This window comes from Lactuca saligna, chromosome 3 (genome assembly GCF_052625555.1).
Source record: "Lactuca saligna cultivar CGN05327 chromosome 3, ASM5262555v1, whole genome shotgun sequence".
Taxonomy (NCBI): Eukaryota; Viridiplantae; Streptophyta; class Magnoliopsida; order Asterales; family Asteraceae; genus Lactuca; species Lactuca saligna.
Genome location: NC_136419.1, coordinates 76,665,863 through 76,687,474, shown reverse-complemented (window position 1 = coordinate 76,687,474; position 21,612 = coordinate 76,665,863). Strand labels below are relative to the sequence as shown.

The following is a 21,612-nucleotide window of genomic DNA, read 5'->3' as shown; positions in this document are numbered from 1 at the left end:
ATTTTATTCTTTTTTTATCTTTTTCCTTTTCTTTCCTTTTAGACTTAGACATACCTTACAAAACAAACCTTTATGTTTTTATTCTTTAGTTATTTGAAATACATATATATATATATATATATATATATATATATATATATATATATATATATATATATATATATATATATATATATGAGTGTTAATAATCTTAAAACTTTTAAAAATATGTGAATAATTTTTTAATTTTAGTATCATTGTACGGTTCAAGGATCACTAATAAGGTTCAATTGACACACATACTAATAAGGTTCAATTATCGTGTCAATGTGTGTATCAATCAATCTATTGACAAAATATAATACTACAATTTTATGTCTTTAGTTTAAGTTGTAGTTTTAGAAAAGACCTTAGATTTTTTAATTTATATCTAAACCCCTTGAAACTTTATTAATTTTGAAAACTAACAAATAAAAACATATTATTTAATCATAAAAGTTATATAATTAAAATGATCTTATAAATACATTTACAAAAAGAGTAATAATGATTATTATTAAATATTTTTAAATATTAATAAAAAAATTAATTTGTTAAATAGGAAATATAAAGTATGAAACACTAACAAAAATAGAAGTGATAAAAATGAAATTTTGGTTCCAATTTCTTTCTATATATAAACCATTGATATTTCTTATTTGTTAAATTAAAAGTGACTTGCAATGTCATTTGAAAGTAACTTTTGCTAAAAGCAAACATACAATATTTGTTATAAATATAGATTATATTAAAATCATTTGAAACGCTAAAAGCAAACATACAATATTTGTTATAAATATAGATTATATTAAACGGTAAGTTTGGAAGAATGGATGAGTAGCACATATTATTAGGTATTTGTACTTAACATTTCTTATTTTTTATTGTTTTTTGTTAAATGTATGTTTTTCTCTGTGTTATGTTTAGAGATATATCCATCAAATGGAAACAAATAAAATAGATGAAAATAATAGTTTGTCACGTCATCCTTACACATGATGAGTTAATATGTGTTTGAAGAACTAGTTGATAATTGAAATATATAATTTTTATTTGTATAGAAATATTCGTTAAAAATAGTTAGCTTTTACATGTTTAAAATTACATAAAAATCAAAAGTTAAACGCTTTGAAAAGCTAAAAACCGATGAAAGTTAGTTGTAGTAGTTTTTAGATTATGAGTTTTTGTTTAAAATAAAAGCTAAAAACTTCTACTGTTGAATAAATCTTTTTTTATTTTTTCAAGTTTTTTCTTAAATATTAAAAGCTAAAAGCTATTTAAAAAAAATAAAAATAAAAAATCCATGTCTAGCACACCTAAAAGTAAAACTATATAAAAATAAATAAAATAAATAAATAAATAAAAGTTCCGATTTTCTGAAACAAAATATATAATTTTGGAATCAAACCAAACATTGGGTCATTTGGTTTACAATTATAAATGTGGGATAATTAATTGTAAGGGTAACATAATTTAGGTTTTGTTCACCTTTAATTATTTAAATTGTCCACTTATTACCATTAAACTTGTTCGCATTACATCCTCCCTCAAAAGTACTTAAGTGAAGCGTCTAAACAAGTTAAATGGTAACATGGAGACAAAAAAAAAATAACTTAAAAACTAAACGTCAACAAAAACCTAAACTATTTTCACGCAGTCTACATTACAAAATTAAACATGCAACATACAACTATAAAACCAAAAAAAAAAAAAAAAAAAACCACTAGTCTCTAAAAAGAAAATTACAATATATAATAAAATTATCACAATCAAAATCACATAACATAATCCTTCAACCCACTCTCCAACGATTTACCTACACAACTCAGAGTCTATACACACAACATACACTCGTCAATTACAAATTTCACAAAACAAACAATCCCAATCACACCAAAAAAAAAACCTCAACTCTTCACAAAAACACTTTACACCAATTACCACACCTATACAATAAATATCTTAAATTTGCAACAACCAAATGAAAACTCTTGTTTTCTATCTTCTCCTTAGGGACGACCCTTTTCCAGTTGCCTTCATATTCTGCGAATCCCTAAAGCAAACAAAGTGCACAATTGTGTTTCCATTTGGATACACCGCAAAAACACTAGTCCCTATCTTCTTGTTACAAAGAGAACACATACTCTCTCCCGTGATCTTCACATCCACTTTCCTATGGCTGTATAGCTCATCCTTCGTCTACACCATTTTACCAAATCACATATTAAAAAAAAAAAAATTAAAAAAATCAACAAAAACTACATTGCTATTACTATTATAACTTACTTGGAGGTTCTGACTTTCTCTCAATCTCTTAATCACGGAAAAGTTCCGATGCGCTTCACTCGTCTTTCTCAAAAGAGGTCCGAGAAACGGAAGCAAATTCTAAAATATTAAAAATAAAAAAAAAAAAAATTCAAAAACATTGTATAAAATAAAGAGTAAAGAGTAAGTGGATAATTTTATTACATGTAGTTTGGTTTCTTTAGGTAAAAGTTTGAGTGCATGTGCACCGTTGACCCGGTCCCACCTTTGACCCAACACATCAAGAACCTCATCAAGCATGATATTGGAAACGACTTCCTCACCAAAATCATCTCCATCTCCATCTCCATCACTTTTCCCACTATCGGTTCCACTTGGGCTGATTCTAGAATCTTCTGCGCCTTCGATGTCTGCTATTTTTTTTCCTAATCCTTTTGCTTTGGTTTTTACGGATGTCCAACCGACTTTAGGACTTGGAGATGACGATGATGATGATGATGATGAAGATACGAGATTTGCGATTCTTTTTTCGATGTTTTTTATTGTTTTTTTAGGGTTTAGATAGATTTGAAGTAACGTGAGGTAGATGTTGGTTTTTGGAGTTTGGTGTTGATGAAGTCCTGCTTCGTATAATTTGTCACAGTAGGATAAAGCTAGGCTTGGAACATGAAGCTGGGATATGGAGTACAGGAAAATTTAATGGAATAGTAAGAAATAAAATATTATTATTGTAATAATAAGAGTAAGGGAAAACTATGTAAAAGTTCTTGTATTTTGGTTTCATTATTGATTTAGTATTTATAGATTTTTTTAATTCAATTAAGTCCTGAAAACCGGGAATTGTAATCGTTTTGAACGTTTTAGCAGGTCGACCTGCTTTCAAAATTTACACTTTTGGACGAGATTTTAAGTATTATTACAAATTTGGTCGAAAATTTACACTTTTGGACCAGATTTCAAAATTTTGTTACGAATTCGTCCTAAATTATGAAGAAGAAAAAGATGTGAAAAAACTAAATTTATGATGATTTCGTAACAAAATTTTGAAATCTGAGCCAAAAGTGTAAAGTTATGGACCGAATTTGTAATAAAATTTTAAAATATCGGCCAGAAGTGTAAATTTTGGAACAAAAGTTATATTCTGGGTCAACAAGGCATCCCACGTTCAAAATTTACACTTTTGGCCCAGATTTTAAATTTTATTACAAATTCGCTCCATAACTTTAGTTTTTTTACATCTTTTTTGTTCCAAACTTTATGATGAATTCGTAACGAAATTTACACTTTTGTCCCTGATTTTCAGTTTTATCACAAATTTGGTCCAAACTTTACACTTTGGCCCAGATTTCAAAATTTTGTTACGAATTCATCAAAAAAAAGGATGTAAAAAAAACTAAACTTATGATGAATTCGTAACAAAATTTTAAAATTTAGGCCAAAAGTGTAAAATGTTATCCAAATTTGTAATAAAATTTAAAATCTCGCCCAAAAGTGTATAAACTTTGAAAGCGGGATACCCTGTCAACCAAAATAAAATGGTCAAAATAATTACAATTGCCAGTTCTTGGGACTTAATCAAATAAAAAATATATAAATAAGGACTAAACCGATTATGAGGCTAAAATATAAGGACTTTTATGGAGTTTTCCTTGTCCCTAATAATAATAATAATAATAATAATAATAATACCTTATGAACATAAATGGACAATGCAAGTTCATGTTGATTCAATTTCCCTGATAAGATTGCACGTTCTTCATACAAAGCATTTGGAGGTAATCTTTTCAATAAAATCTCTGGATTATATCCAGAAATACCCTCCAATGCTGATAACAGCTTTTTCCTTGATGCTGTGTAACTTTTTTCATCCCACTTCTTTTCACCAATCAGATCAGCATACCAATCAAGCACTTCTGAAAGATATATTTGCACCTATAAATTAAACCACAAACAAACATTCTAAATCAATTAGTTAAATAATCTCTCAGAAATTAAAAGAGTAACAACATAACATACCATTTCATTCTGAAGATTCCCAGAGATCCCATTTTCATTCATTGAAAGCATCAATTCCAAATACATAGCTTGCATTTTGGGAGCATGTTGTTTTAAATAAGAGTTGACCAAATCTGCAGGGATGTTTCCAGTCAAAAACAGGTCAATGGTTTGACTTGGACAGCTTTCAAGAACATGCATTGAGAATTCCAGAACAAGCATTGGGTCGGGCCCACATAAAGGCTGCATAAAAGTATAAAACAATTCAAATACACAATACAGAAGTTTATATATACATAATGATATTAAAAAGTTAGGAAAACTTACTTTGAGATATTCAATTATCATCTCAGGTTTGAACTTTTGATCTGATTTTGACTCGTTGACTAGCTTATGGAGAAGCTTGAGAGCTTCACGATGCATGGAGTTCCATTTATAAAGCTCTAATAAACATAAATAATGGCTTCCATTTTTTAATATTTCCTCACATATTTTCACATCACAATAATTTAAACTTTTTAGTAAATCCAAAGCAGCTGTAGATTGTGAGGTTAAAAGAAGAGCTTGTAGAAGTGCAGTGTCTAATATCAATGCCATCTCTCTAGCACCTGAGTCAAGGGGGATGTTGACTCTCCCCTAAAAATAAAAATAAAAAGTTCAAATTTTTTAATATTATTCAATCTAAATAATGTTTACTAAATTGTTACCTTGTTTGATCTTTTGGATCGATTGCTTTCATGGGTGTGTCCAACAGCATCTGATATAACCTCTTCAGTTCCTTCAGCAGCTGCTTTTCCAATTACACTGTTTCTCTTCTTCTGTAGAAACTTAACTAATGCCATTAATGTGTTATGAGACATTTTCTTGGATTCAAGAGCTGAGCTTTCATCATATTCCAGTGTATGAGAAGTTGAAGAAGCTTCCATGTCATCTGACACACCAGATGAAGCTCTTGATAAGTAAACTTCACCACTCATATCCAAAAACTTCTCAGCTCCAGAAACCATTGATGACTTTGGAATAACAATAGATGGATATAGAGAAAGAACATAAGTTATTTCCACTTGAGATGCCACAAAATGATCCATGGCTTCCTCATAGCTCCCATTTTCAAACAGATAGTGTGCATATCTGTATTAAAGAACAACAACATTAGATAACAACAATGAAAATGACAAGAATACCCCCGTACAAATGGTAAATATTACCTGATGTGAATTGACTGCTCCTTTGAGGCTCGAAGGTTTGAATCTTCAGGTGGGAGTAGCTTACACAATGCTAAAGCTTCCTCAAAGTTTCCAGATGCTGTTAGTTGTACAATCTGCATTGTGATATGAGATTTAGGAACTGATAAAATTACATAAATGGACATTGCGATTGTTTCTGGATTTCAGATTTCTTACAAACCTGTGCTCCAATAGGAACTGGGAACAATCCATGAATGGAGTTGTTTAGGGCAACAATCACTGCATTGTTTCCTTGGTGAATAAGGCGAACATCACGAAGAACAACTGTTTGTATTAATGGGTAAGGGACTCGTAAAGATCGTATCTGGACACCTCAAGATAAGAATAATGTATTAGTTTATTAAGTAGTAACCTCAGATAATCAAGAAGATAAGAAATCTACAATACCTCTATGTGTCTTTGTAAAAGAGCTGTAGCATAAGGCTTCTGAATGACAACTACTGCAGGGGCTTCAGACCAACAGATCCTGCCTTCTTGAAGGAGCTTGCCATTTTGGTCCACAAGAACTCCAATGTTGTCCTGAGAACAGAGTGTTGATTCGCATATGTAAAATTTCAAAGAAGATGGCGTAGAAAGAAGAAAGAGTGTACACTGTATACAGTACCTTCCCTAAAAGAAGTTCTCCAGATGGAAGAGACACCACTAATGGTGGAGCAATTCTTCCTGAAGGGAAGACCTCTGAAAGTGCACCATTGGTGGCGTTCAATATCGTGTATTCTCTTCTAATCCCAAGACATATATTCTCGCCACACCAAGACATCGACTTCACTGTATCTGGAACACCAAATTCTTTCACCTCCACAAATCCACGACCTCCTACAGAAGAATTGAAAGTTGTGATAAAGATTTCAGCGATTAAGCTTAGTATTTCAGGACAAATTACCATCGTGTCTGAAAATGCAAACCCTCTTTTGCCTAGCAAAGCACAAGAACCCTCTGCGATCATCCCACGAGTAAGCATTAGCTCCTTTCGCCTTCGTAATCACCGCTAGCGTCTCCAAATTCGGGAGCTTATGAAACGAAATTGACTCCGAGAGAGAAAGCAGAAGCTCTCTGGACCCCAACACCTCCATAGCCAGCATAGGCTTCCTGGAGAATCCATTTACAGTTCTCTCAAGCACGTATGGTTCCCTCTTCAATTCTAGGGTTTTAGAATGACGATCGGACGGTGGAGATCTGTCAGCGGATGAGGTGGAGGATTCCGGGCCGTAGATTCGAAGAGATCCGTCGGCACAAGCGACTAGTAGGTTTGAGCCATAGGATTCAACCGCGTCGATCTTCGTGGGGCAACCATTGAGTAGTTCAAGCGAATCGAATGCAGTGTGCACCATTTTTTCCGGTGATCTTCCTTGAAAATCTGAGAAATATAAGGTGTCTGGTTATTCGGGGTCAAACGACGTCGCACTGGTCGTTGACTGTTTGGAGGATGAAAAACCCTGAGCCAAAGCTGCCCGCGCTTTTGAAGTCGGACTTTATGGGGTGGTTTGGGGAGTCTTGGATCATATGGTAGAAATATTTTCTAAGTATAATGTTTTAACATGAGATGGAGTTAACATAGAAGCATTATTGGGTAAATATTTTGTTAAAAGTGGTAGAAAAAAGAGTAAAAAATATATTCTTGGTTCTATGTTTTGTGTGGGAATGTTTCTTTGAAAGTGAGTTGTCCGAATCTTTATGCCATTGAATTTAATAAAATTTGATTAGTCGTGGAGAGGGTCATTCTTAGCTATGACATGGAGACTCGTTAGAGTTGAGGGCCGTCGTTGTGAAGGGAAGAGAAGCAAAATTATTTTTTGTCCTAACAAATTATCTTTCTAATTTTCAGACAGGACAGATGGTTGTGAAGTAAAGAATGCGGTTGTTATGAATCATGTTAGAGGGATTTTGGATAATGATGGAGAGCAATAATAATTCTTTTTATGTGGGTTGATCGGATTCCTACTAAAATAAACAGCTTTGTTAAGAGATTGCCCAAGAATAGAGATTCTTATTTTTGCAAATTTATTAAAAACTATGTGTTTTGATCTCTTCTAATTCATGTATGTATTGTAACATCTCATGGTGGAAGATGTGAATCCTGTGTTCTTTTCATATGACTATGCAACAAGGTTGTAGAAATGGTTAGTCCTCCTTCTTGCAAAGTCAACTCACTTTAGTTTTATGTTTAGATTTACTCAAGTCGTTGAAGGTGAACATTGGGAATAAAATAATAATAATAACTTCAATTATCTTTTGTTTATTCAATCTTTCGAAAAAATTTGAAAGCTCGTAATGCATTATTGTTTCAGAATGAAAGAATGATTGTTTAATTTCTTGGGGATGACATTAGCATGTTTACTTTTAATTGGATAAATAATAAGTCTGAATTATGTTTAATTGATTGGTCGGTTTGATGTATATCTCTTATATCAAAATTATTTTGTAATCTGACATGAACTCCTCGTTTAAGTTTTTGTTTTCTCATGTTAATTTCTTGATTATTGTTAAAAATAAGTAGATTAAGAAACATATATTTATATCTAAATTTGTTTTGATATTACACTTTTGCATATATATATATATATATATATATATATATATATATATATATATATATATATATATATATATATATATATATATATATAATAATGGACACACAAAGATATATATTGGAATACATAAAAAACACATGCATATAACAAAAAAAATAATAAATAAATAAATAAATAAAAATCCATGGTTTTATTACTATCAAAGAGTGTCGTCCATTTACATTTGTAATGTAGCATTTTTTTAAGAAAAATATCTTATACAAACATTTATCGCAACATCTTATACAAAGATGATCAAAAAGGGACACTCATAATATGTCCATTGTGCCCATCCAAAAATGGCAAAAGGCCAAAAACAAAAACAACAAAAAGGCATTCATATGTTCATCATTTTTCATCATTCACTATACATTCTCATATAATGATTTTTCTTCAAACCTAAATTCAAAACATTCTTTTAAGTTTCCACTTCATTATCACTTACTTTCTCATTTTATTTTCATATTTTAGACAAGTCGGGTTACATACCTCTTTTTTTTTCATGCTTAAAACACTTATTATATAGGCTAAAATTTATTAAGTTATCTTTTAAAAACAACTAATCGTTTTAAAAGTTGTTTTGGAGATTTGGTCATAATCTATTGTTTAATGTTTAAACAGTCCAATTATGAAGATTTATAATTCGAGGTGTACAATACAATATCAAAGTCAAAGTCAACGAACAACTACAACGTGATTTGTGGTCTTTTAAATATCCAAATCAATCTTTAGTGAACCTTCAACTTGAGTACATGTTAAGATAATAACATTAGGCATTAGGCCTAGTGAGTAATTTTGGAGTTTGGCTTTTGAATAAAATTAGATGAAGGCGACTAGGCATGTGCACGGTTCCAAAATTGCCCCGAACCAGATCGAGAACCAGTCGAATGAGAAAGGAAGAACCGAGAACCGGACCAATGTAAACTAAAAACGGTTTCGATGTAGGTGCTGGTTTTCGATTCCAAGATCGATTTTCTAGTCGTTAAGTTAATTTCCAGGCCATTAAGTCGTTTTCCATCTAATTAAGTCATTTATCAGCCTTTTAATTCATGTTCCAATCTCATTAAGGGTCTATTTGATTAGGTGCTGACCGAGTTAGGTCAGACGTTTTTGTTTGAGTCGGTCCGATCAGAGTGTTTGATTTGCATATGATTCGGTCAACATGTCTTACTTGGTACACAAAATTGTTCCATCCACTAGAAAATTAACATTGACCAAGCTAGAACTTCATTTGCCCAGATTTTTGCCCTTTCTCCTCCTTTTCCATGCTTGCCTTCTTTGCCTCCCACCTCTGACATATGTTTCTCCTACACCCATTCGTGTCGTTCATCCCTCCTCCAACCGATGTTGCTGACTATGTGTACGCTAGGGGTGAACAGAAAATGGTGCTAATATCGACATTCCTTCAATCCAATTGCCAAATTAAAGATAACTAGGGAGAATTTTGATCAAGGTATGTCATATGCTCTAAAATTCAATAGGAATTCTATGTGTTTTATATCAATTTTTTCAAAATTGGGCTTTAATTGTTTGATAATCTTTGTGTTTTATATTGGTATTGATTGTTTCAAAATATAGTGATATGTGTTTCATCTTCAATTTGACACACAAAAAAAATTGTAGGATTAGTCTTGCAATATCGATGTTGATCAATTACTATTAATTTCCACATGTATTCTAATTATAGATTTCGATTTTTGGAACGGTAATTAAATAGTTTCTTGCTCCTGCTATTGTTATCTATGTTTGGAGATCATGCGACTGTTCATGTTAATAGTCCCCATCTACAAAAGTTTGGAATTAGACAATTGTAACAACTTAACTTCACCAACCATTTTGTCATCCTTTCTGACATTTTCTGGTTTTCTCATGACATTCTTGATAGGATAGTTAGTTTTTACATGTATAGTGTGTGTTTCGAAATAGTGTCTTAATTTGGTAGAAGCAGTTACTAAGGCAAGAAGTATTTTTTCGAGGTGAGAGTATCTAGTTTCAGGACCCAGGAGACTTTTATTTACATAGTATATAGGATGTTAAAAAAGTTTTAAATATTTATGAATTTTATTGGATGTGACAGCTTAACTTCACCGACCATTTTGCCATCATTCCTGACATTTCGGGTTTTCTCATGACATTCTTGATAGGATAGTTAGTTTTTACATGTATAGTGTGTGTTTCGAAATAATGTATTAATTTGGTAGAAGCAGTTACTAAAGTAATAATTAATTTTTCGAGGTGAGAGTATCTGGTTTCAGGATCCAGGAGATTTTTACTTACATAGTAGATAGGATGTTGATCCCCGTTAAGATCCTTAACCAGAACGACACTTACCGCGTTTGAGGATATTGATAAATAAAGAATAAGTGGTTCTCCATCTATAGGCTTCACTAGTTGAAACATCCCAAAAATACAACCCAAAAAATTTTATTTTAATATTACTAAACACCATAATATCATATATTATAAGATAAAAGCCATGAATCATATGTCTCAAAATGTCATAGTAAATGTATCAATTCAAAACTAAAGTCAATATCATATCAAAGTATCTGAATAAAACTCCAATGATAAAACTGTGGCTGTGGTGTGTGCCATGCCATTAACCCGAGCTCTTCCCCTTGCTTGCGGAAGTACCTGAAACCAAAACTGAAACTTTAAGCAAAAAGCTTAATGAGCTCCCCCAAACTACCACATATCATACCATAACATATAAAGCACATACTGGGACTTGCCGACTGCATCGGATCGAAATCCGGACTAACTGGGGCCTTGCCCCTGCATCGGACACGAACGAAGGCAACAACTGTGCCTACAGCCGGTGTCGTCGGCGACAACAACGAATCGGAGGACGGCAACGACGGAACATCAATGCTACATTAACGCTTACTACGACTGGAGCAGCAATACACGAACACAATAACTCTACGGGATGGCAAACGATAACCGAAGCAACAGTAACGAGCCATATGGCGGCGATGGCAACAATGTAACAGTGGAGTGGGTTTGGCGGACGGCGACGGACATGACTCAAGCAGCAGCAACAAAGGACAGAGAACGACTAGGTGAATAGTGGTGTTTTTTTTCCCGACTCCAACAGTTGTGGCGACGCCAGTGATTGAAGAAGGAGGGTGGCGGCCGATGGTGGGAGGCATAAGGTGGCGGTTGTGCATCCTCTTAGGGTTAGGGTTTCAGGAGGGTTATTTACCCGACTCCCTTAAATTTGTTGCCATAATGATAGGAATGGCCCCTCATCATAAGGATCTTTTCAATCAAGGCCCATAATTTACTCTTCATACCCCTGCTCCCATAATTCTTTTCATATTAAGTCCAACAGTTACCAAACAACCCCTTAGCCTCCAAAATATTTTCAAATTAAGTCCCAATAATTTACCAAGTAGCCATCGTCTTCAGAAATATTTACAAAACCAATCCGAACTTACAATTTTAACCCCCCAACTTCTAAACGATGATAGTTAACTCCTCGAAACCAACACATTGCTATATAATTACAGATTTTATGGCTACTATTCATTCATTAATCTGTCTAATTATTTATTTAATAAACGGGGTGTTACTGAAAGAGTAACGAATTTCGTAGAGTAAGCTTAGACTAAAAAACATTGTGTTGCGTGCAGATTACAAGTTTCCATTTATAGTCTAAACAAGCCAACAAGATGTTCGATATTTCCGGGATCCTATATGACCAGCTTTATGAACGTTATTTGACCAAGTATTCCGGGTCTTTAGCATAGTTGAGATGATTATTCGTTGAGAATTGGTATTTCCTTGACTACTTTTGCACACGTGTTAGTTATAGACAAAATATGACCATTATAAATATTAATAACAATAATAATAGCCCTAACAATAATAATAACTAAAATAATAATTTTCCTATGATTTTATGAAGAATTTAGAAGTGGAAAACGATAGAAAGAAAATAGATTTTGTTGAGAAATGAAATGAGTTTGTAGACATATTTATAGGGCCAAAAAGTAGATTTACGCTCAACGTACTAAAGTGGTACGGCCAACATACTCAAGGGTGTGTCTGGTGCTGACATGTGTGTAAAAATATTAAGGACTACATGTGTATAAAGTAAGAAATATATTACCATATTAAGTTATTTTTACCACCAAATCTAGAGTAGTCCGTCATAAGAACTGAATATGTACAGTTTATCAAGTTGAACGGGTAAATATAAAAAAAAAAAAAAAAAAGCTCAATTACTAAATATATACAAATCAAAAAATATATTATCTATCCAAATCATCGTATCTTTTATTTATTTAAAAACAACCACCATATCGATCGATGTGCAAATAAGATAAATAATTATCTATTCATGTAATTATCTTTTTAACATTAATTAAACAAAATAACTTATATCTAATACAATAATTATCTAAATATTACTAAGGGAAGAGGGAACCGTAGTTGGGGGTGAAAATAGTCGTATCCAAATCCAACCCGTTGAGGCGTTGACGATGTCTCATTTATTATTATCCCCCAACATTCATCTTTGCAACCGAAATCAGAAACCTTGGGGTTTTACCTTTACTTTCCGCTGTGGTGTACTCTCGCTAAAATCTTCGCTTCCAAAAATCTTAGTAAGTAATTAATTTAAACCCTAACTTCAATTCATGCTTCGCACAGCTTACTTTGAATTTGCACACACATTGTTCTTCGTCTCTTCCCCTTGATAATTCTCGAAGTAGATTAGGTAATCACTAAAAACCCATGAAAACACAAACAATTCGATTTCGACAGTAGTTTTGTTGAAAAAGTTAACAAATTTGACAGTCTGTGGGTGATCATAGCTCGAATCGATTTAATGTGACTTCAGTTTGCTTCGAAGTTGAAAGCACTTATCCCTCTCTACTTTATCTTTTCTACATGCGTGTCTGCTGTTTTGATTCCTTAACTATATGCGTGTAACTTGTAAGTGTTAGTTTTAAATCTGTGTTAATGACTCAATGGTTACTAGATTTTCAAAACCTTTTGGATGTGTTATAACTAACGATATCGTTTTTAATGATACAACTGTATTTTTCTCACTTTATCTTTAATTGGGTTTCTAAATAGGTACATGGTTGGGTGATTCCATGGAGATATATGGTGTTTTTGAACCTCTGACCCCATCAAAGCCAGTTCCAGCTAGGTCTGAACATAACACTCAGGTAGCATCAACTTCTGGACGAGGGACTGAAAAGGAAAATATAAATGATGAATTTCTATGTACAAGTTCTTTGGGTACTACAGAATATTTGGAAGATAATGGAAATAAGAGGTCTTCTGTTTTGGGTGTAGCTGGAAAGGATCCTATAAGTAGTACAACTGATCAAAGTAAGCAATTTTTTTTTGAATCAGTTTAGTATATTTGTTAGCAATTCAGTGCCCATTTTCCCGTTTGACTTTTGAGAGTCAAAGCATACTACTTTCTTTACTTTATTCTACAATCTATATGATTCATATGATGCAATCTTGTATTCTAGTTAAGATGCTTCTAATATCTAAACCTGTCTAATATTGAAAATTTGAAATAGTTTCTTTTTGTGCAGATAACACAAGTTGTATACAAGAGGAGACAAAATGTAATGACAATAAGGCTCATGGTGTTCATGAGTCAAACTATGGTATCAACAACTCAATTCCTTCAGTTCCTTCTCCATCTGAGACAAAAGATAGTAGGAAAAGGCGTAACAATGGCATTGACTTAAACAAGAAGCCAAATAAAAGAACCCGAATGAAAAAACATAGGCCTAAAGTATATGATGATAGTAAGCCAAAGAAAGTCCAAAAACCTAAAACCCCAAAACCCAAAACCCCAAAACCTGTAACTCCAAATCGTGTACATGAAAAGAGTGTTCGTTCAAGAAAGGAGAAATTCAAAGAACCAACAAGTTGTATGCAAAAGTCAACCAGTTATGTTGACCAAAGAGATTCAAAATTACATGAAGAAACCATTTGTATGCAAAACTCAGTGAATTATAACATTGAAGATGTGGAACAAGCTTCTAGGGTTTCAAGAAATGCTCTTATTCCAATGATTCAATGCAAACGTCGTTTGGATTTAAACTATCCAGTTGAAGGAGAATCAAAATCACATGATAAACATCTGAGCTTCAATTTTGACAATGGAGATTATGACTTTTTTGGTAGGATTGTTACTTCAAAGAGAAATACAAAAAGGAGAAGTAGGTTTCAGAAGAAGAGTGTTGAAATTGAAGCTTCAGAGGATTTGTTGGATGATAATAACAACAAGCAACAATATGGATTGGATTTTTCGGTTATAGAAAAGTTGAAACAAACTAAAAAACATGTTAGAAGGTTTGTTTATGTCTATACATGCCAAAAGAAAAGAAATTCAATGATGCAAGTATACGAAAGGAAGTGTAGATTATTAGATCAGTGTCTACAAAGTAGTAGAAAAAGTGGACCCAATTTTCCAAAACTTTTCAAGAAACAAAGAAAGATGAGAAAAAAGGTGACTATAAATCCAAATTGGTTGCTCAAGTTTCTTGAAAATAGCAAGAAGAAGAAAGAACCACATAAAAAACTCAAGAAAAAAGTTGCAAAAAACAATCTTCTTCTTCTTCCTATTTTTTCACCCATGAAAAAGAAGCGATCTATATTGCAGACTCGAAGAAGAGAGAATCTTGTTGACTTTCCTATTTCTAAAGCAACATCTCTTTATGATGAAAGATTCCTTTTATGTCAAGAGGAAAATTTTCTTCAAATGACTGAATGCCTCCCTCTACAAGAGGTTCCTATTCATGAAATTGACAATTTTACCTCACTACCCCTGCATTGTCAAGGAGTTGAAAACACTGTTGCTGCTTTAGATTGGCTCCAATCACAAGAGGTCCCTCTTCTTGAAAGCCAAAGTTTGAAAAAAGACCGAAATCGTAAAAGTCAAAGTAGGAAAAGAGACCAAAGTCGTAAAAGTCAAAGTTTGATACCCAAACAAAAAGGTAATCTTGATCAGACATTCTTTTACATTGTCAAAATTAATGAAAAAAAGTTGGTTTATATGTTTTACTATGTTTGATGCAGATAGTAAATTGTATATAAGAGAAATGACAAAGTATATAACAAAGAAGTTAGCAAAACTAGACATAAATGCTGAATGCAAGGCGATTGTGGTAAGAAATAATGACAATCGTGCCCTTGTAAAGACAAAAGCTAAGAAAGAAAAAGAAAAAGAAAAAGAAAAAAAGATTCTTGCAAAGGTTGACCTTGATGAAGAGTCAGAGAGAGTTTGGAAAATTGTAATGGAGAATGATGGAAGTCAACCCTTTGAAGAAATGGATAATGATAAAAAAGAATGGTGGGAAAGACAAAGAAATGTATTTCGTGGAAGGGTTGACTCATTTATTGCCAAAATGCATCTTATTCAAGGTAAATCTTCATTTTCTTGAAATAAATTAGTGTGCTTTTTCTTGAAATTTGGTCTTTTTTTTGGTCAAATTGAACAGGTAATAGGCGATTTTCACCATGGAAAGGTTCAGTGGTGGACTCAGTGGTTGGTGTTTATTTAACTCAAAATGTAACGGATCATCTTTCGAGGTATAAATATGTTTTTTTTTTTTTTTTTTTTTTTTTACAAATCTTGAATTTCAAATGTGATTTTGGAAATATCCCTTTAATGATTTGCTTCATGTAATCCAATTGATTATTTAGCAAGAGAAATGTTTTCCCTTGTCAAATTCGATTTTTTTATACGTTGTGATATTTCGAATTTTAAAAATAAGTATTTCATGTTTTCAGTTTGAGAAAAAGGGAAAGTGTCAAATGTGATGCCATTGATAATTTGGCATTAAATAATTTTCTACATGCAATCCCATTGATTATTTAATAATATAAATGTTTGCCCTTGTCAAATTCGAAAAAAATTTAAAACCTTTTGATATTTATAATGTCTAAAATAAGTATTTCATCTTTCCAGTTTGAGAAAAAGGAAAGTGTTGCTAAATTTAGCATGTTTTTATAATAAGAGTGAATTACAAAAATAGTCCCCATGCTTTCTGATTTTTACCATGTTTAGTCCAAAATTGAAACTTCTGTTTTTCAGTTTTGGTTCTTATTTAAAGCTTTCTTATCGATTTTGGTCCTTATTTCAAGTTTCCAGCTTTCCAGGGACCAAAATCGATATACAACCTTGAAATTAGGACCAAAATTGAAAAAAGTATCAGTTTTGGACTCAACATGTACAAATCAGAAAGTGGAGGGACTAGTTTTGTAATTTACTTAAAGAATAATTTCTTAACAATAATCTTTCTTTTCAGCTCTGCTTTCATGTGTCTAGCTGCAAGATTTCCAGGCAAATCAAAAAACAAAGAAGTTGTTGACCATGATGAAGAAGTCAACACTAGTCAAGAATCAGTCAAAAGTAATACAGAAATAGTTGAAGGGTTCTCCAATAATAACAAAATGGAGGAAAATATGAGTATTTCATATGCTGATGAGATCAATATGATTCCAACCAAGAACAAAGAAGTTGTTGACCATTTTGAAGTCAACATTAGTCAAGAATCAGTCAAAAATAATACAGAAATATATGAAGGGTTCTTTAATAATAACAAAATTGACCAAAATACAATTACTTCATATGATAATGAAATCAATGTGACTCAAAATACACAGCTTAGCCAAACAGAGGCCTCAAATCTTGAAGATAAATCATGCATTGATGAAAATCCAAGAAGTTTCCGGAACCTTCTAGACCTAAATGAGGTGGACTGTCTTAGAAACTTCTATAATATTGATGAATCAGCACTAGATGAAATCAAAGTTGTAGAAGAGTCAACCCTTGGAGAAGAAAAGTCAAAGTGCAAAGAAAGTGAGGCTTCAAATCTTGAAGACAAAACATTTGTTGATGAAAATCTAAATACTTTCCGGAAGGTTCTAGAGACAGAGGAGGCCGATTATCTCAATAACTTTTGTAGCATCAATGTTGATGAGTCAGCACTAAATGAGAGCCATGTTCAAGAAAAGTCAACATTTGGACAAGAAAAGTCAACCCTTGGAGATGAAAAGTCAACCTTTGAAGCACAAAAATCAACCATGGAAGAAGAAAAGTCAACCCTTGAAGTACAAAAGTCAAGCATGGAAGTAGAAAAGTCAACAATTGAAGAACAAAAGTCAACCATTGAAGAACAAAAGTCAACCATTGAAGAAGAGACAAGAATTGTTGCTCCAATTTCTAGTCTCCAATCCGAAATCATCATGGAACAGGGAGTCAAAGTGGTCAACAACCGTGAGAGCAACAAAAAAGGAAAGTCAACCATTGAAGAAGGAAAGTCAACTATTGAAGAAGAGGCAAGAATTGTTGCTCCAATTTCTAGTCTCGAATCCGAAATCACAATGGAACAAGGAGTCAAAGTGGTCAACAAGAAAAAAGGAAAAAAGAAAAGCAAGAAAGAACAAAAAGAGGAAGTGAAAATAGATTGGGAAAAATTCAGAGAAATTTATTCCCAAAATGGAAAAAAAGAAATTAATGAAGATTTCATGGATGCAGTTGATTGGGAAGCAGTTTATAATACTCCAGTTCAAGAAATTGCTAATCTTATAGTTGAACGTGGAATGAATAACGTGTTAGCCATAAGAATAAAAGTATACAACTTTTTTATAAAAAATTATTTAATCACATTTAAATAAACAGAAAAAACATAAGTTGACTTTTTTTGACCTTTCTTTTTCAGGACTTTTTAAACCGAATGGTTAAAGACCATGGATCTATTGATCTCGAGTGGTTAAGAGATATCCCACCGGATAAAGCAAAGTAAGTGAATTAAAATTAAAATAATTATATATAGAGAGGGGTAGATTGGTAATTTTGTCATATATGTTTGTAGGGAGTTCTTGTTGAGTATACCGGGAATCGGTTTAAAAAGCGTGGAGTGTGTACGGCTTCTAACGCTACATCATAATGCTTTTCCTGTAAGTGTTTCAATTTTTTTTTTCTTACAAATTACAAAATTACAATATTACCCTTCCATTTTGTTCTTGAAGGTTGACACAAATGTTGGACGGGTGGCCACACGTCTAGGGTGGGTCCCACTTCAACCTCTCCCAGAACAAGTTCAAATTCATCTCTTGAACTCGTAAGTTTCACGTATTATTCCATATTTTATTATTTAATTTTACAAAACTATATTAATATTATAATATTTTATTTTATTTTCAGATACCCAATGGTGGACACAATTCAAAAATACCTCTACCCTCGACTATGCACTCTCGATCAAAAAACATTGTAATAATAATAATAATAATCAATTTCTTTAAATACAAATCTTAATTATTCATTATTTTACTATTTTACAACGAATCTAATTGAAAGACTTGTGTTGACTTTTGAATATATAGATACGAGTTACATTATCAGTTAATCACATTTGGAAAGGTACGCTTTCATTTCTTTTCTTTATCTTTTTTTTTTTTCTTTTCTTTATTTATTTCCATTTATTTCATAAAGTTTATAATATCAATATTTTTTTATAGGTGTTTTGCACAAAATTAAATCCAAATTGTAACGCGTGTCCCATGCGAGCTGAATGCAGACATTATGCAAGTGCTTTTGCAAGGTATGTCGCATCTATTACTATAAATAATAATATAATATAAATTTTAATTAATATTTTTTGTAATTTTTTTTTTCCAAATGTAGTGCTAGGCTTGCACTTCCGGGACCAAAAGGAAGTAGTACTGTAACCACCACAATCATACCAGCACCACCAGCACCACCACCATCGCCGCCGCCATTGCCGCCAGTACAACCACCACCACCACTGGTGGTTGCTGACATGGACATGAACGACTGTGATTCAAATTCCTATGTGGAAAACTGTGAACCGATAATTGAAATTCCAGCATCTCCAGAGCCTTATGTGGAAGTGAAATTGCCTGATATTGAAGATTATTTTTGTGAATCAGAAGATGAAATTCCAACCATTAGATTAAGCACACAGGAATTTGAGGAGACATTGAAGGAGACGATAAATAAGAAGAATAATTTGTCGTTTCCTGAGACTGATGACGTGTCAAAAGCTATTGTTGCGTTGAGTCATGAAGCTGCTTCTTTTCGTGTAAGAGTAAGACCTATAAAGCATACAGGAAAGTTGAGGACTATACATATTGTGTACGTTTTTTTTATTTATTAATATTTTCTTAATTCTTTATTTTTTTTTTTGTTTTCTCGACACATATATTACATTTTTTTTTTCATTTTTTAATAAATACAGCTATGAGCTCCCGGATTTTCATCCGATTTTGGCTGGGGTACGTATTTTTTTCATGCTCAAAATATAACGTTTTTTGGAATATAAAAATTTTAACCTTTTTTTTTTTTTTTTTTTTTTTTTTTTTTTTTTTTTGTGAAAATATAGTTAGATGAAAGGGAACAAGAAGATCCATCGCGATATCTTCTTGCCATATGGCCAGGTATTAAATTAAATTTTCTTTTTTTTTGTAAAAAATGATTTACTTTTTTTTTTTTCAAGAATATTAATATTGGTTTTGAAAATAACAGAAATCAGTTCATCCAAAAATATACAAGAAGAAACAGTTAAAGGAACAATATTGGTGAGGATTTCTTTAAACTTCCATTTTCTCTATTAAAGCATTATATTTTAAAATTTTAATTTTTTTTCTTCTAACTAATTATATTAACGAACAGATACCTTGTCGAACTGCAAATAGAGGGAAATTTCCTCTCAACGGGACATATTTTCAAGTTAACGAGGTAAATTTGTGGTTTTTAAATATCTTTTTAGTTCCAATTTTTTATATTTTTTCAACATAATCATGAATATAGTATATATTTTTAATTTTAATTATTATTCAGGTATTTGCTGATGATGAAACTAGCGATGTTCCAATGGATGTTCCAAGACATTTTCTATGGAATTTAGCAAGGAGAGATTTAGCTTGTGGGACATCCGCAACATCGATATTTAAAGGTGCGATTTAACACATTTCGTATTTTACAACTTTTTTTTAGACAAAATTACAAAAATGGTCCTTTTACTTTCTGATTTATATTCTATCTAGTCCAAAATCAAAACTTTTTTCAAAATATAAAAAAATCAATGCGAAACCATGAAATAAGGACCAAAATTGAAGACTTCAAATTTGGGACATTTTTGTGTCGTAACCTTTTTTATTAACCTTGTGACTTTTTCTTTAATCAGCCTTATCAACCAGTGATATTCAGCATATTTTTTGGAGAGGTATGAATTTAATAAATTTTTTTTGTTGGAATTTTTTTTTTGTAAATGTTGTGATAATAATTAAGTTGGATTTGTGTATAATTTGTTTCAGGATCGATATGTGTGAGAGGATTTAACAGAAAAACAAGGCAACCTCGACCTCTTCATCGTAGGTTTCATGTTTCAACAACTGTAAATTCAACAGGGAACAAGAAAACACCCAAAAAATGAAAAGTTATTATTATGGCACAGAAGTAATTGGACTAAAATTAATTGTTCTAACGGAAGAGTAGGGAAAGTGTAGGGGCTGATGTGTGAAATTGAATGTAAATAAATATATATTACATTAGGTATCAGTTATTCTTATCCTTTATGATTTCCATGTAGTAGTTAATTTTATACATACTTTTTATTTTCCATGTCGGTTTTTTGTATATAAAATAGATCTAATCTTTATTCAATTTTCCTTTAATAAAACCTTTTGTCGTATCAGTTGAAATACGTTGAAATCTTGTATTTTTAGAAATCTTTTATTTTTAAACCCTTTTGATTTCTTTGATAGCATAGATCCAAATTTCGTTTTAAAATGATTATGAAAACTTTCAAAGCTATGAAAGCTCTTAATTTTTCTCAAATTTCATTTCAATTTCGTGTTATTGAAAATATTCGAATCTCACAAAATATTGGAGGAAATACAAGAGGCCATAAATTTGGATTGCAATGAAAATATTGTTTTAATGTCAGCATATTGTGTCCTAAGTGAAGGTAAGGATTGTGGAAAAAACCAAAAGAAAACATTAATTTGGACACCATTGAAGGAGCTATGTGTTGTAAATAAGGCGGAAAACCCAGGAAAACTTGGTAAGAGGCCATATACATGACTTAATGAAAGTGCTTGGTGTTTACCGAGAAACATGTAGAAAAAAAAAGAAGTGGAATGAATATGAAAGATATTGAGAATGAAACTGAGACAAGTGGAAATAAATTTAATGACACGATTGTTTTTAATTAGGTTATGTGTAAATATCGAAAATGAGATTTACAACAAGATCATGATGCAACATGATCACGTTCAGATAGACCTAATAATTTTCAACACGACACGAAATAAACGGGGTTGAGTTGAGTTTTTCAACCTGCCAACACATTCATTAAATAAGTCATATATGAGATTCTCAAAAAATATATGGATCGATCCGCTAATCCATTTAGAATTTTAATAAAAAATTATATATATATATATATATATATATATATATATATATATATATATATATATATATATATATATATATATATATA

The 21,612-nt window shown here is 31.9% G+C and overlaps 2 protein-coding genes across 3 annotated transcripts; one reads left to right on the top strand and one right to left on the bottom strand.

Annotated features, from left to right (window-relative positions):
- Window positions 1–1,749: 1,749 nt before the first annotated feature.
- On the bottom strand, window positions 1,750–6,978 carry EMB2754 (Vacuolar sorting protein 39). The gene is made up of 12 exons (XM_078985439.1): window positions 6,409–6,978; window positions 6,130–6,341; window positions 5,913–6,044; window positions 5,686–5,829; window positions 5,487–5,599; window positions 4,986–5,409; window positions 4,606–4,914; window positions 4,300–4,521; window positions 3,973–4,215; window positions 2,488–2,955; window positions 2,305–2,403; window positions 1,750–2,217 (listed from the first exon to the last, which is right to left on the bottom strand). Exons 1-12 carry the CDS (start codon window positions 6,854–6,856, stop codon window positions 2,017–2,019), a joined length of 3,015 nt encoding a protein of 1,004 aa, XP_078841565.1. The 5' UTR covers window positions 6,857–6,978; the 3' UTR covers window positions 1,750–2,016.
- A 5,603-nt stretch (window positions 6,979–12,581) lies between these two features.
- On the top strand, window positions 12,582–20,729 carry LOC145036911 (DNA glycosylase/AP lyase ROS1-like). Of its 2 annotated transcripts, none has more exons than XM_078985437.1 (20): window positions 12,582–12,708; window positions 13,184–13,444; window positions 13,660–15,072; window positions 15,155–15,499; window positions 15,577–15,667; window positions 16,387–17,713; window positions 17,803–17,882; window positions 17,956–18,040; window positions 18,113–18,204; window positions 18,288–18,356; window positions 18,470–18,506; window positions 18,605–18,687; window positions 18,771–19,241; window positions 19,345–19,381; window positions 19,489–19,543; window positions 19,632–19,684; window positions 19,779–19,844; window positions 19,947–20,061; window positions 20,293–20,331; window positions 20,423–20,729. In XM_078985437.1, the coding sequence occupies exons 2-20, from the start codon at window positions 13,204–13,206 to the stop codon at window positions 20,539–20,541; spliced, it is 4,818 nt and encodes a 1,605-aa protein (XP_078841563.1). In that variant the 5' UTR covers window positions 12,582–12,708; window positions 13,184–13,203; the 3' UTR covers window positions 20,542–20,729. The 2 variants fall into 2 exon arrangements, with proteins under 2 accessions (XP_078841563.1, XP_078841564.1); XM_078985438.1 differs by having other exon boundaries at window positions 12,587–12,708; window positions 13,645–15,072.
- The last annotated feature ends 883 nt before the right edge of the window (window positions 20,730–21,612 follow it).